The 17510-nt window shown below is 33.7% G+C and overlaps 1 protein-coding gene across 3 annotated transcripts in view; it reads left to right on the forward strand.

Annotated features, from left to right (window-relative positions):
- The window catches only part of LOC149081624 (inactive dipeptidyl peptidase 10-like), a 273617-nt gene that overhangs the window by 193500 nt on the left and 62607 nt on the right, over positions 1-17510 (forward strand). For 2 of the 3 annotated variants that reach the window (XM_089237039.1, XM_089237040.1), the window contains exon 2: positions 2512-2626. In XM_089237039.1, the coding sequence (XP_089093165.1) occupies positions 2512-2626 (115 nt within the window). Of the gene's footprint in view, positions 1-372; positions 433-2511; positions 2627-17510 lie in introns of all 3 variants that reach the window. The other variant, XM_089237042.1, reaches the window with a different exon arrangement.

Genomic DNA, 17510 nt, shown 5'->3' on the forward strand with positions numbered 1-17510 from the left:
GTTTTGCATTTTTTTGTAAGCATCGTGATTGTCAAAATGGGTAAAAAAAAACTATTAAGTTTTTATGGAGTTGATATTGTTATTTTTTGATGGATAGTACTCCTTTAAACACGCTGCATTAAAGAAACATATCGCTGAATGTCTTATTCCAAAAAAAATAAAAATTCATTTAAAGGTGTATTTTGCTTGAAAAATATTTTTATATTTTTTTCATCAATCGTTTTTTTATTTGATTATAAAGCTTTCATATCAAATTATGTATATTTATATTTTTGGAAAATTTGAAATATTTTGAAATTTTTTACATATAGTCGATCTGACTGACGGCAATCATGACACAGGATCTAATTTTTTGAAAAAAACAAATTTCAGGTATATTTGGCAATCAATGAGCTGGACGAGATCTTTTATTAAAAACTACGATTGTAAATGGTAAAAACAAATCTTTTTGTTTTTGAAACTCCGTCCAATTTTATTTTCGTTGCGCCCATGTGTTTTTGTTATTATTTTTGATATTTTTAGCTTCGTGGATGTATATTAAATATGTGTGTGTGTGTATATATATGTTTTTCCTGTCGGGCTATATGTGTAGCCAAACATGTTGAGAACGCTAAATGTCTGGACATTGGTGCTAATGCATAGATGTTGACTATAATGCATGTGCTAAAGATTTGCCGCGCAACTATGTGTCGATGTAACCTGGAATGTTCTGTGTGTCTTGCATATACCATAGCACATCATGAAAAAAAAAATAAACAGCTTGGCCAAAGCATGTGTTAATGACCATAGTGACGTTTGGATGTTATTTAAATGGTGCCTGTAATTGTAAGCTTGGTTGTTTAATATAAGAAAAATAAAATGACATTAAAAACCCTATGCACAGTCCATGATACCATTAGCACAACGTTTTGTAAATCCGAGTAAGATTGCATAACCAATGACCAATTTGATGTTCGTTGTATATTTATTCTATTTCTTACGTTGTTTATAATGTCATTTGCTATGCCACTTGTTTGCGATAAATCCACCAACATCATTGGAATCCTTGGTATTTTTTAATAAATTTCGATGGCAAATTTAAAACCAACTAATCTCAATGCATATTAGAAGAACTGGTAAAATAAAATATAAATTCTTTAATATTTTATTTGACCCTAAATTCAGTTTCAATATTTTTAAAAAAAAATTTGCAATATATTTAAAAAAATGAAAATTTTATTAACTGGTTCAATTTTAATTTTTTTCAACCATCAAATTAATAATAAATAATGGATTAAAAACTTGATTGACTAAATTATTGAATTCGTTAATAACCAAAATATCATAAATACAAACCAAACGAGTGTTTTATTACACAGTTGTTTTCTTTCATCAAAATCCGATGAAAATGTGAGCGTTCCCGTAAAAACTTTTCTGCACTAAAAACTCGTCAATTAACTGTCAAAAAATGGATTATAACAGAAAGAAATATACTGAGAAAACATGACTATAAAATATTTTTTATCATGTAGAAAAATTCACATCCACTTGAGTTTCCATAAAGAAAAGTAAATTTTGTAATTCCATCGAAACAATTGTTATAGAGAAAATAATTATCAATGTAAATTGAAAAATTTGCACACTCCAGCAAAAATAATCTCTCATATTGTATAGAGATATTGCCGTAATTTTTCTCTATAAAAACAATAAAAACAAAACTTTATATATAAGTTGTATGAGAATTTTTATTACATGTTTAGGAATAAGTAAATCAAAAATATTGTAATAAATACTTGAATAATGTGGCATAAATTTCATAAATAAATGAAACTAATATAGCGTAATTGGAACACTGATCTTACATAAACAAATATATATATATCAAGAATATATAAATAGAAGAAATGAAATTTTTTTCCTCTATTCTGTTTTAATGAATGTATTCCGTATAAAAATTTATAAAAACCCATTGTATTCAATCTCCGAAACAGAATTTTCATGCGACGGTTAAAAAAACTCCAAAAAATTGTAAGAAGTAAAGTTTCTTCTTCGTAAAATATTTTATCTTTTTTTGTGTATAAAAACTTTTTTCCCCAGGATGAAAGATATTTAAATAATAAAATTTTAAATGTAAATATTTTCATTAAAAATTTTAAAATATAATACAACATTCGTGGGTGTAAATCCTTTATATCGCATAAAAAAGAGAAGTAGAAATACGTTAATCAGAAAAAAAAAGTATTTTTAGTTCTTGAACGTTCAAGAGAAATTTTTTTTAATTATACGATCGATAAAAATTATAAAAACATTGAGTATTAATTTCTTTGGATTGAAAAAATCGTATTCCAAATAACAAAACTATTTTAATTGATTTTTTTATTAAATTATTAAATTAATGAGTTCGTGTTCATTTCAGGTGTTTTTGTTATCGGAATTTAACGCAAAATTTAATATTCAATTAAAATGAAACAGGGTGCTTTGACCGAATAGACTTTCTTATATATTTTTTTTCCTTGTGTCGTTATTATACAGGAGTTAGTCGCCGATGACGTCGATCAGCGTAACTGGAAGGGCATTGGAATTGCTCTACTCGTCATTGCGAGTGTTTGCTCCCTCATCATCACTGCCATAGTGCTCCTCACGCCAGGTAAATTCCTCTTTACAAGAAAATATTTAGCGTTCGTAACAGATTATTTAGTAGTAAATAATGTTCTGAAACAATTTCAAAATGCAATCGAGAGAAAATTTAAGGGAATTTCGTAGATTACGTCATGCATTCCGAAGAGAAAACGTTTGTGGCCGCTGTGGCGGTCGAGTGGTTATAGTGACGGACTCGCGATGCGAGGATCCGGGTTCGAACCCCACAGTGGTGGTCGGCTGAAGTTTGTTTTCTGTGGTTCCCAACTTCAAGGCGCATATGCGAGCCGATCTCCCCGTTAAAAAGTCACGCCACAGAGAGCAACAGTCCTACAACGATAAATCATTCAATCATAACACTTCACTCATAGTTAGAAAAACTGGTGGCAGATGGCAGTACTACACATAACAAGCGTTACAGAGAAAACAAAAAACTTCACGTCAGGTTTCACTACACGTACACGCACATTCCCGCATGTACCGATTCGTTGGAGGTTCCGCGGGGGGGGGGGGGTTGTATGTGTGGTGTAGCAGTAGTAGGTAGGGCCTCCAAAAAATGGCTCGGGGATCCATGATGTTCTTAAGTCAGCCACCTCGTTGGGCAATTTGCATGTTGTGGCGTTGTATTTGTATTTGTATAATACAGTGCCAGCCACTGCGAACATTGGCGAGACATAAGTTCACAAAGTGCTGAGACTTCGGGAAAATTGGTCGTAACATTAGAACATCCTTTAAAATTGAAAATACTACTCTTAAATGGTAACCTTCGTATATTTATACGAAAAGCAAAATTTTCCTGAGGACTAAGTTCTTTAATGTTGTAGATGCGATGGGAGAATTTTTGATAATTTCTGGTGGAATGTTTTTTATAATCTAGGTCTTTTATCTTCCTGTAGGATTTGCTTAAAAATTGGTGGGTGTAGTCGTGAACGACAAATTTTCCCAGAGAAAGGATTCACATGATACACACATAGAGCCATAAAATTTCTTTTCTCAATCATTGACAAGTGGTTAGAGGAAAAGGATGAAAGGGATAAATTTTTAAGTATTACATGCGCGCGCGCGTGTGTGTGTGTGTGTGGGTGGCAAAGAAAGTATTGAAGAGTATTATACAATTATTCTCCAGGTGAAAAGGAGGCCCGTAAAGTAAGGGTTGCTGATGAGTGAGAAAAATATAAAAGTATTATGCATGTCTGACTTTAAAATAGCAGAGAACTTCCCTCTTTTTTCAGAAATGGACGGACCCCCACAGATAGAATAATTGCGATTGCCATCGATGTTCTCTCTATAGCACATTTTTAGAAATCACAACAGGCCAGAATCGTAACCATGTGTTGTTTTTTTTTTCAGAGATCCTTATTTCCTACGTTCATCTGTCCTGTTTCAACTTTCCGGAAAGAGTAATATTTCGGATGTCATAGAAGGCAGGGCTGGTACTACTGTTTACACAAACTAGAAGCCTCTGCCCTCCACGTTTTTCTCCCCTCGATCTCTATCCCCCTATTTCCTTCCTAAGCAATGCTATGCTTTAGGTATAGAAGATTAGTTAAATTTTAAAAACAAATATTCCCCCATTCATATTTTTTTTGAAAATCCTTTACATTCCATTTTGAGCATAACTGTGTGACACAACAGTAACTTTTCCGATACTGGAAATTTTTCTCGGGATTTCGGGAACGGGAAATCACAAAAAATTCGCGTCAACGGGTGGATGAGAGTTAAGGCCACCAAACTCTAGTAGTGGGTATGACTCCTGCGTGGTGGTGCTGACAGAACTCCAGCTCGGGAACCCGGGATGAATCTTTCTTTTCACTATAAATTTGTTATAGAATGGGCAATAAAAAAAATTATTTCTTAGTGGGCCCGAAGATTTCGGTCTAGAGTCCTAGTTCCATGATGATGGGGCCATGATAATGGAGTTAAAGAGCCATTTGATTGAAGACAAAAGGCCCCGTTCAAAGTTACAGCTAACCGGTAACTAGTATATCCTAAAAAATGACCATTCCAATAACACCCCAGGAAAAACATCACACAAAGTAACCCTCGCGAAATTTTCAGAACAATATTCGGATTTTCGTTATAGTGGTTAATTATTGATCTCACTTTCGTTCCAAGTATCTATAAATTGTATTTAAATTTATTCCATGGGTATTTATTCCATCAGTAAGCAAACAGTTTTTTTTTTAATTTTTGAATCCCCCCGTTTTATTTAAAAATAATTATTACTAAGAATATTCAAATCCATATCTTTTTTACCCCAAAAAGTACAGTTAAGTGTGTTCACACGACTTTATTCAGCAGGAAAAATTCTTTAAGTCACCTCATAATACACTCAGGTTGTCCCATTTTCTGACGATAATTAGATCCGACATGAAAGGATTAAAATGTGTAAATAATTCATATGTTCGCTTCATATATTCGCAGTTTCACCACATTAGCATAATACTACTGTTTCACATGTAAATATTCATCATGATAATATTTTAGGTGGTGGTATACATTAATATATTTCTAACGATCATATATCTTATTTTCACAATATTTCCACCATTATTCACTTTGTGATCATCAAACAGATATAATATCATATTCACTCTTCTTATTTTATATAACCTATGATAATGCTATACTTGGTAAGGACATGGTCCTCCCTCTACCGTCTAACTTGATTTTACTGAATCCGTTGCATTTTTTCAGCCCAAAAAGTGCGCCAGAAAATTTTAAATGTTTTCTATTACACCTTATTAAAGTCATTTGCTTAGCGCACTAATGCTTCCGAATCAGCACAGATATGATGAAAAGGCTATAAGCTGAGCCTACCTATATTCAGCGAGAACCCTAGTTCCACCATTAAAGGTTTCAAGGGCGTCCCACAAATTCGTAAATAGTTTAAAAGTTCATTTAAAAAATTGATGGAATCAGTACATGTGAATGCGGTTTCGAAAGATTTATTCTCACCAAGAAGGATTTTGTTTTTGATGCAGAAAAAAATTAGATAATTTTTTGTCGAAAGAGGATGTTACACGAAAGCAAATAAGTCCTATAAAATGCCGGGTGTTCCTTAGTAGATAATTTCTGAATTTTCCTGTTACTTGCATTTGCGTAAGGTTTTCATTGTGGTGTTGACGTAGGTGGATAAAGCATAATTGGTGAACTTTCACGGCCATGAATCGCCACCTACGAACGTTTCAGATACAGAAGAGGTGGAAAAATGGTGCAGGCTTAGTCATCAATGCTTTACTTTCTTGTAAATCAATCGCCCTCTATCAATAATATGGGAACTAATTTTTCCTGAATCAAAACAAAACAAAAAAAAACCCTTCGTAAAAATAGCATTTTTGCAAATCGAATTCAAATATACCAATTCCTTGAATTTTTGAAAAAATTCAAATTATTTACAACTTTATGGGACACCCTGTATGAATTTGTATTCCAGTTGCCCAGCTACAAATATTTCTCATGCTATTACTGCTTAGTGAAGCACATTTTTTTCCTCCTTAACGTAATAGATAAAAGTAAGGAGACAAGGAAGACAATTAAATTCCCGTTTATTATATGTAAGAGAATCAATAACTCCACATTGAATCGATTTGTCACTAATTTTCTTTTAATTTCTTTGTCGATAAGGAAGTGTTTTTATAGAAATTGTTCAAAGTGACGAAGAATATGTTCCCAGCCACGAATGTCTCTTTTTTTTTTTATTCTGAAGTCATCAAAGACACGTTAAAGCTCATGATTTTCTGAGGATGTTCGAGGAATGACACGAATAGGTCATTAAAGGTCACTATGAAAATCAAAGCGAGATTTAAGAACTTTTTATGGTATGAAAAATTCTCGCCGAGAAGAGTGAATTCTGCTGTCTATGTTCTGGTGACGAGAGAGAAGGTCACAGGGACGATCAATGAATTTCAGGCTTTAACACATAAAAGATTTATACTGGGGTATCATGAATTCGAAGAACTTTACGGGCTTGTAATGATGAGTTCTCTGATCGTACTTAATGAAAACTTTCAACGCTTTCTCTTCATAAGAAATTCAATTTAGATTATTGCATTATTTACATTATCACTTATCGTTAAGTGAATCGAAATGATGCCTTTTTCGCAATCATTGCAGAAACGTGAAGAGGCTATGAGAGAAATTTAATTTTTATTCTCTCGTAGAAAAAATTCCGATTTACATTACGATTTATCTCATTGTCTTTTATACTACAGTCAAACTCGGTTATAATAATATCGACGACTCGAAATTGTGCTCTTATAAACAAGTGTGTGCCGTTTTTAAGATTTATTTTGCAGAAAACTTCAATCAGAGGGAATCAAATACTGCCCATGAAGTTTTCATTTCGGCTATATTTCATTGAGAAACCACGTGAAATCTTGATGATTAATACAGGAAATATTAATTAATACGTCGATTCTCGCCAAAAATGATTCCAAATGTCAGCGAAATAATGCCAATAAATAACCTTTGGCAAGAAATACATCGATACACCAAGTCAGCTGAAATGTATTTCACGTGAAAAAAAACACGGAATTGGCAAATGTGTGTGAGATTTGTGGTACTTTTCATTTTGACACAATTCATTAATTATGCAAATCACCTTTATTCCTGATTCAAGAAAAGATTAAGAATTGAACCAACGTTGCACATCAAGCTTCGTGGAAAGAAAAACTAATTTTATATGATAAATACAAATACAACGCCACAACAGGCAAAATGCCCAACGAGGTGGCTGAGAAAAAGATTGCCCATAAAAATATGGATGTCATATATTTCAAAAATACCGCAACCCAATTAAAAACTAAAATCATAAACAATATATACACATAATAAAATACTATACAATGTCCATAAAGAATACTTATGGTTGTCTTATTCTAAAAATGGATAGAGCTTCTCGATTTACCCCAACATGTTTATCGTATTTATTTTTAAACGTGTCAATTGTGTTACAATTTACTACCTCCGGAGGTAAGCTATTCCATTTATTAACTACCCTATTAGAGAAAAATTCCCTGCGACACCATAGCCTTGCATTGTCCCACACCAATCGATACTGGTGTCCCCTTGTAAAAGCAGTCGATTGGGGGTGTACTAAAAGTTCATGTTCCATCGTATCCATCCCATTGAAAATTTTGAACACTTCGATCATATCTCCTCGACACCTGCGTTCATCCAGTGTAAACATATTCAAAAAACGAAGTCTCTCTTCATAACTCAAGCACCGTGTGCCAATAAGGAAAAATTAAGTCGGTAAGGGGAAAATACGCGGGAAAAAGGTTTCGTATCTTTAATGGTCATGTCAATGATCAAGTCGGAGAATTAAACATGTAATAAATGCTGTTCTATCTATACCTAATTCAACATTAGGTATAGATAGAACAACAAGTGAACATTCCCTGGATGTGATCAGCTCTAATTTTAAGACGTAATTGATATGGAAACAAAAGTGGCACTAAATTTGTCATTGTATCCGAGGTCACTGCTTTTCATCGACGCATTAAGCAAGGTTTATTAACATTAATATCTATGGGAATCAATCCGGAACACCAATTATTGTTATAGCCGAGGTGTCGTAATAAACGGGGTCTTATAACTGAGATTGACTTTAAATATCTTATCCAATATTTCTCTAAGTATGTGTCTTTTTTCCCTATGTGTGTAATACAGCCCACGCCGATTAATGTGATCACATCGGTACTCATCGTCTATTGATAACAATAACCTAATGATAACTAGATCCGAAAAATCAAGTACGATGACTATTTATTCGTCTGGTCGCACGGGAAGCATGATAAACGGGTATTGTTTAAAATACACAACTCTTACTTTTCTTTCCCACGTAATATTTTGCAAAATGCTCTCAATCATTAAATTTTTCTAAATTCCATTCTAAAACGGGAATTTTTCTTTTCCTTTTGAGCTAAAATCTTGTATTTTTTTTTATTTAGTCATTGTGAGGCGTTCGAATGGAACTGTCTAATGTATACTACGAATTACAATATTTTTTTATAGCGTGCAATACGTTTCATAGATCCCCGAAGAAAGTCTCTCGGAAAGAAAAAGAAACCCTTGAATCTGGTCAACTGGAAGAAACTGATCAAGAACTGAACAAAATGGCTTTTTCCATCATAAATTCGCTTTCACTATAGAAAAGGTCATTGCAGAAGCAGCTTCATGCGTATATACATCACAGTGAATCCTACGGACTGAATAAGACATTGAGTACGGTAATAATTGTCAACATAGGTGGAGGGGAGAGAAAACACCTTCAACGTGTGGCCCACGGGCCACAATTGGCCCTCAGCGCTTTTCGTCGTGGTTCGTCGATCATTTTCTGAAAATGAATGAAAACAGAGAAAAACTATTTAATGAAAGAAATAATTTCGGAATTGCTGAAAGGAATAATTTTTGAATTTTTGAAACAAATAATTTCAGAATTAGTAAAAAAATAATATAAATAAATAAGAAAAATAATTTAGTAATTCTCCTGATCGCAATTTCTTCACAATCAATTGAATAATAATTGGATAATTATTATTCAATTAACATAATTGATTTCAAGAAATATTTAGAAGGAAAATAATTTCAGAATTATCGAAATGAGTAATTACAGAACCATTTAAAGTGATTTAAGATTGAATGTAATCTCAGAATTAATCAATTTAATCAGTAATTAATCAAAATATTTTTTTCAGAATTAGGAAAAAAATTATTTTAGAATTGATGTGTGAAAATTGATAATTAATAGAAGAGAATAAATAATTTGAGAATAAATAAAAGAGCCTTCAATTATTTTTTGTCTCTTTCTAACTCGGGGTCTCGTTGGCCTCTTGTATTAAGACAGGCATCTTCAACCCGTTGCTCGCGAGCACCACGGTGTTCCCTGAAGCACCCACAGGGTTCGATGCTCGTGTCCGAGTTGGTGCTCGTGAGCACTTGATCGACATTCCAATTAAACACCTTGTACAAATTGCATTCAAAGATAAAAATCATCCCGATTTCATGCATTCGTGTGTCAAACATGCCGTAAGTATCCTCTTCTTTTGATGATGGGTACAGGCAGTGCTCGCGACTAGAAAAGGTTTTAAGACATGTGTACGAAGAAGTTACAAAATTACATGAGTTGATGGGCCGCGAACTTTGTGTGGAAGTTTCAATTTGGCTTGAAAGTTTTAAAGTTTTAAGACCCTCCTCCCGTTCCAACCTCCTACATAGTCTAGCAGCCTGATAATTATAACTTACAGGGAGGAAAAAATTAGTTTGGCTAAACCTTAATTTCAGAATGCGCAAAAAAAAAGTCCGACGGGAAAAAAAGATAACGTTATCCGAAGTCGCGATAACTATAAACAAATGTTTTCCCATGTTAGGATATTGGCGTATTCCATTCTTTGCAAAAGTGATAAAATACCCGAATTATCCGTGATTCTAATAAGCGGCGTCGACTGTATATACAGAAGTAACTCATTCGTATTTGCTTTCCCTTTAGTCGGTGTCCGTGTCTCCTTTTGCCACTCTTGACACTTATTGTGTGCACGTCAGTTTCAATTATCCTCCATGGAATTCAGTTGATGTCTCAGCCAAGTTTCTATTCTGACACATGAAAGCGAATCTCTTTCGTTTTTTCTTCGGAAATAAGCGTCTCTTTTTTTATTATTATTTTTGCATCGCTTAATACATGGTTCTTCTCATTCCTCTCTTTCAAAGGAACTTTACGAAAATTGCATCAAAGAAACTTTCGAGTTTTTTTGGGCCTCACGCGCATTTCTTACGGAACTTTCACTCTCTGAATACCCAATGCGTATCATATATGAATGCTGGGCAGTATTTTTACATATTCATGAGCTCCCTCTGACGTTCATTGCATTTTACGCTGGCTTCCATAAAACTTGAAAAGGACTTTTAACGTAGATGGAACAGTTTTACTACATTCCATAAAACACGTGGAAACTCTCTTATCTTATGAAAGAGAAAGAATTCTTGAGCGATATAGAAATAAACTTTCATACGAAAAAGTTCATTGTGAATACCGAAGCATATACTTGGAACGAATGCGTGTGTAAACGCAATATCTCTCATGCACACCTGCGCGTACTTTATTCGGATAGAAATACGTTTTTTGCCCACCTAATACGAAACAAAATGTTTTAGAGCATTAAAAAATGTCCATATTTTAGAGCGTTATTACTAGATTAAGTTAAAAAAGCACATATGCATATTAGTTTTCTCTCACCCGTCTGGATATAATTCCTAGAAAATTCGTTCAAGTGAAAGATGTCCTATTGATCGCTCATTAGTGGTCTTCATTGCAACTTAATCACAACTGTATGGTGGTTTTGCATAATCACAACTGTATTTATGATTATATTGCAAAGGTTAGTTGTTGGTGACATGAGTTAGCAATTAGGGAACAAACCCTAGGGTCACCAATTTGGGAATTCTCATTGGGAGTGGATTAGGTTCTTAGAACATGTTCAGCGGTGGTCAAGAAATCGAATAGAATACTCTTAAAAAGGTCTCTTCGCGTTCTCCTGAAGTCATGCTTCCGCTTTTCCGAGGCCTTTATTTCGTCCTGCGCTGGAGTATGCCGTAAAGTTTTGGAGACCATACCTACAAAGGCACTTGGTTGAGGGGGTGTGCAGAGAAGTTATGCGTGCTCTTGTTGGCGCAAAAGGCTTGAGCTAAGAAGAAAGACTTGACTTCTTGAATATGTTTACATTGGAGGAACGCAGGTGTTGCGGGGATACGATCCAATCGAAGTGTTTAAAATATTCAATGGAATGGATAGGATGGAGACCATGAGCTATTAATACTGTTACCGGTAACGTTTAGTAAGGATCAATTTCAGGTTGTCGTGTCGCAGGGAAATTTTCTCCAAGAGGGTTGTTGACAAGTGGAATAGCTTACCTCCGGGGGTCGCGAATTCTAACACAATTTACACGTTTAAAAAAGAAGTACGATAAACACATAAATGTAGAGGCTATCCGTCCTTGGATAAGACAAACATAATCGTTTCTTATGGGCAATGCATAATATAGAATTAATTATTAGTACTTTCATGATATATTTTAAAGAACTATTAGAAGTATTTTTTTGATATGTTTCATATTGGGTTGCTGTATTTTGGTTATTTTTGGTGTCCAAATTTTTTATGAGCATCTTTTTTTTCCAGCAAACCTCGTTGGGAATTTTGAATTTTTATTTTTGTATCTTTTTAGCAATACGCAATCGATCTAGATGCGAATCGATTAAGGGTGTACGTGAAAGCAAATTTGACAAAAAAACAATATTTCAAATTTTCAAATGCTATAAATTTTCCTGCGTCTAGCTGCGTTAGACATTTCTTCCACCTGCACTAGAAGTATTTTTGAAATATTTTAATATAAACTAATATATATGCTAATTTTTTAATTAAAATAATCAAAAAGAAAAATTACAATTTGAACAACGTTTTTAAGACAAATAATAAAATAATTTGAATAACCTGACGCGTTTCTGCACTGCTGGGTGCCATATGCTTTTGGCAAATAAAAACATACATTTTCTTCATCGGCATTAAAATGCTCTTTTCTCAAAACTCTCTTTTTTGCCAGATAAGGAATGTATTTTTCAAGCACCACTTGTTCAGATGTCTGGAAACTTTGAGTGTCTCTTAGAATTGAAGTGTTACATTACGTACTTCAACGAGAGGATTTTTTACTAAAATGATTCAAACAAATTTCATGCCACAAAATATGGGTGAATTTTCGTGATTTTTCTAGTAGTTGCAGGTTGTTGAAGTTGAAATTGGAAGAAAAAAATGAATAACCTAAAATTTTAAAACTGTAAAAATCCCTCGTTAAATTTTATAAAAGTGTTCTCAAAATTTGAGAAAATGAAATTGAGTGCTTAAAGTGAATAGAAAAATTTTAAATACTCCTTTAAAAGCAGCGGGTTTTTCACATAGGGAAAACATGGGAAGCCAAAATACTCCACCTACGCCTTACCCTTAAATTAACGCGTGTTATTTCGGAAGTTGAAAATTTTCACTCGTGCCACTTATATTTTATTATTGTTCTTATTTAGACTCAGCAAATGTTCCGAATATCCAATTTTGTGAAGAAATTTTCTAGTGTCCTGGAAAAATTATAATTCAAATAAAAAAATTGAGCTGTTCTTTGAAAATAGTTTCAATTTTTTTTTTTATAATTTTGTAATTCGTGTATCTTCAATATTTTGAAAATTTTTGTACCCTCCGCGTAACACACCGAGTAACCAGTTAATACATGTACATCCAAATAATTTAAGACCTTCCATGTTGGTTTAGCACAAGGGTTGAACCAACAAGGAAGATCCTGAATTATTTCAGTCAGGTATATTTTCAACCAGTGTGATAATTTCTTACGAGTTTCATGTTTACGGGGGGGGGGGTCTAACATGCATATCTGCACGCAATGAACATTATATTATACCGCTTATCATTATCCTTATCATGTGAGACATTTTAAACATGAAACCCCGGAAGGAATTTCACGCATGAAAAACTCCTTTAATGCGTATTCATGTGATTGCTCTTTAGATTCAATAGATTCTCTGCGAGATAATCTCAAATTCATGTTCTTTTAGTCTCCCTAACCTCTTATGAATGTTTCGTGCTTATCCACCGGCACAAAATTAGAAAATTTGATTGAAACTAGTGAGGATCCAAGTAATTAATTCACGGCCGAAAAATTGCTGTATAGCGTGAATGAGATGCTAGAAGACTTTCATTGGATTATTTTTCGGACTTTGCTGATTCAGCTCATTTCTCCCAGCATGAATACTTTCTCTCCCGCCTACGAAACAAAATCAGTGCGTAACACCATTAATTTGATTTGTTTCGAGAATCTCAGCATTGTTTGGAAATTGTACACTGGTTGAGAAAACTTGTCGAACAGGAGAAACGGAACTTTTGTGTGTGAACTTTGATAGTCATTATAATTATTTAGCGTTGAGTGTATTAAACTACTAAAAAAAAAAAAATTGAAGAACTTTTGCTGAATCACAAATATAATTTTGATTAAAAGGTACTTATGATCTACTTTATTGTTGCAAGGTTGTTTTATGTATGAAAAATAATATTTTAAGAATAGATAGAGTTTACTGATGCTTTAAGATTCAGATTTTTACAAAATTTATATACAGGGTGAATCCGACCTATTCTGCCGAACGGAACGGGGTGAAAGACGAGATCGAGTGGATCATGAAACAACCCACCAACTCTGTCCTATCTCGAACCGTTTCGAGTTATGGTGGATAATCGATTATAGAAAAAAAAACACGGATTTGTGGTTTTTGAGAAACCTACATGCAAACTATGCACATACTTGGAAAGCGCAGAAAAAATTCTATAAGAGGTCATATCAATTTTATTGAAATATCTGGATTTAATGGCGACCTGCAGGCGCTAAAAGATTGGCGAAGTTCAAAATCAAATTGTCGTCAAAATTTTGATTGCCAATTCCGCAAACTCCCTTCTTAGCTACAATCGGTCAAATTTGCCAAAAACCTATCAGATAAACCAGCTTTCGGAAGAGCTTGGAATAAACCAAATTGGCCAACTATTTCAGTAGAAATTTAGTCGTTTGTTTGGAATACTTCACTGAAGTCTGCGTTCGTCGAAGTAATTTTATAGATTTTTTTGGCGACAATTCGATTTTTCCCTTCACCGATCTCTCAGCACACCATTAAATACAGATATCTTGTAGGTAGAGGTAGCGCCACCTTATAGGCTTTTTTACGCAAAATCAAATTGTTGCCAGAATCTGTAACCACCAATTACGAATTGTCGTCAAATATCTACTTCGACAAATGCAGATTTCAGTAATATATTGCAAACAAAAGACTAAATTTCTCCTTAACCAGGAAACCGATACGGTTTATTGTAAGCTCTTTCTCGGAAGCTGGTAGAAAAGACAAGTTTTTGACAAATTTGACGGATTGCAGCTAGAAGGGTGTTTCCAGATTTGGTAATTAAAAATTTTTGCGACAATTTGATTTTGAACTTTGCCAATCTTTCAGCACTTGTAGCTTGCCATTAGAACAGATATTCCGATGACATTGGTATCATCTTATAGCATGTGTGCTTAGTTTGCGTAGAGCTTTTTCATAAGATTCACAAATTCTAGTTTTTTTCAGATTTGACCCATTTTTTTCTATAATCGGTTGTCCACCATAACTCTAAAACGGTTTCAGATCGGACAGGTTTGGTAGGGTGTCAGAACTTTTCAATCGGAAGTTGGACAAACAGTGCAGCGTATAATAAACGAACTTTTTTCATACATATATCGTCCCTTGTGGAAAAAGATGACATATCTAAAATAGGCACATTAATTGAATATATTTCTAATCCCAAATATGTTTTTGTCAGCAACAGTTCAAAAGATAAAGGGTGTTAAGAATATCCTCACACCCTGTGCAATCAAGTAATATCTATATTTTCAGGGCTTTTTAGGTACATGTTCCTTCATTGAATTCGTATCCCAAATTTTATGTACAACTTTACACATTTACCATTGCAATATAATCCCTACTTCGAGGAATGAATGCGAGCCGATCTACCGTTAAAAAGTCTCACCACAGAGAGCAGTAAGGCCTACAACGATACAAATATATTCAATCATTACACTCCGCTCGTAGTTTGAAAACTAGATGGCAGCACCAAAAATTCACACAAAACACTAGGTACGCACTCAGACTGTTATGTTAACGAACACACTTCCAGAGAGAGCACAACTCATTTGGTAGTACGTAAATTGCCCAAGGCCATACTTCGGATTGGTGCTCGGAAAGAATGAAAGTACAATATAATAGCTTTTTTATTTCAAATACACATAATCACAATCACTCCCTGCTCATTCTAAAGACACACATCTCTCACACACGTACTATCAGACTCACACACGTACACTTCTAGGCCGCAGTCCAACAACTCACCTCTTCGGGTATGAAACAGTAGCATATCAAATTATTCATGGCGATCGACAAATGTTGTACATGTTACGGTAAATGTGATAAATCGGGTATATATTATACATAATAACCGGTTATTAATTATTCGTCTTGGTAAATTTGATGGATTTATCCCTTTTATCGGCGATTATGCACAATAAGCAAGGTTCGTTGGTGAATCTGATAAAAACTTGAAATGTATCACCTTTATCTGTGATTATGCATAATACCTTAGTGTAATTGGTGAATTTGATAAATAAGAGAAAATTTCAAATGAATTAGTATGTGTGATGAATATAGTTGGACACGATATAATGATACATTTTCCGATTGTAACCATACATAACGATACATGTACGAATTTTTATGTATAGTATATCATTTAGTATGATTTATAACGTTTACCAACGACGCGACGCTTGGGTATTATATACAATCACCAAAAAAGTCATAATTCTTTAGTACTTATTGAATTTACCAACGACGCTTAGGTACTATGCATAATCACAGCTAATAGTGATGAATTTAGGGAACTTTATCGAACTTACCAAAATGCTTGGTGAGAATGCATAATAACCGCATTTATCACGTTTACCGTAACATACGTATACTATAATATAAATCTTAATGGCAGTATGGACAAAAAATTTATAGCTCACTACACGCGCGAAACTGTACTGCATATGCAGTTTTATTTTCCGCTCCCGAAATATTGGAAATTTTTCTGTTCGTGTGAGCTATAATTTCTATTTCGAACGAAAAAAGTTCTGTTATTTCAGTTTTTCAATACATGAAAAATGAAAAGTCAAGTGGAGAAAACAACTTTCTTTTCTCGTGACAGGATTTTTTAAGATTTGTATTTCCTTCTGTTTTTTTTTTTCGCAGAAGAACGACAAAAATTGCGTGTTTCTCACAGTCTTTTGTTTAATGTTCTTTTTTCTTCTTCTTATTTTTCTCGTCTTTTTCCCCGTTTCCGAAAAATATTTCCGGAATTTCCCCTTTCTCTTACCTTCTTGTACCGAACAACACGTGTGGAGAATCCTAAACTAAAAATAAGAAAAACGGAATGTGTCTTAGGAAGGGATATCTCTCCAATTTTATTTTACGCGAAAGAGAGATCTGTTACTATACTCACTCCTAGGCTGTAAAGCTGTTCCTTTCATGCATTCAGTATTCAGTGAAAGAAAATAAATATCGAGACATACAGGAAATAAAGGGAGTATATCAGCAACAATACCCGGAAGAGATATACATAAAAGAAATATTAAGAAACACATTTCCCGTTTTTATGGTACATTTCATGATAGTTTCTGACAGTACGTTTCAGATAATGCGCACCTTGGAGACTATCTCGTTGTGTACGCGTTTGAATAAAGAACAACATGTTGTGAAGAATAAAAGAAATATATATGTGATTTTTTTCGATCCTTTTTTTCAGTTGAAAACACTTGAAGGCATAAAACTATATTTTTATTTGATTTAATGTTACTACGTATACATAAAATTGATTTCCTATCTGCATGAGATTTCAATCTGTGAATTCTTCAGACGAATATAAACAAAATTTTGCTGAACAGGAGCCAACTTGGTTATTTTAAAATGTTTGCATACGTAAGAAATCCAACAAAAATGGCCTCTTTGTTCCAACAATGACTTTTGAAGTTTTTATTTTCATTCCCATTCTGGATCATGATATTTCTAAAATTTACCGACAAAAGTATAGAAAAGCTGGTACTCGTCAAGACAGAGTATTTTTGCTATGAAACCCAAAGTCTTAATCCCATTTTCAACGCACTTTCGATTCCTTAATGAATTCCACAATTTTTTATACGTGATGACTGGTCATTTAACACCTAAGCTGCGGGAAAATTGGAGAAAACCTCCTATAAAAAGGGCTGCTTAAAAAGAAAGTCACCTTTTTG

Source organism: Pholcus phalangioides, unplaced genomic scaffold (assembly GCF_987345545.1).
Source record: "Pholcus phalangioides strain wild (caught in Gottingen) unplaced genomic scaffold, Ppha-v1.0 ptg000009l_1, whole genome shotgun sequence".
NCBI lineage: Eukaryota > Metazoa > Arthropoda > Arachnida > Araneae > Pholcidae > Pholcus > Pholcus phalangioides.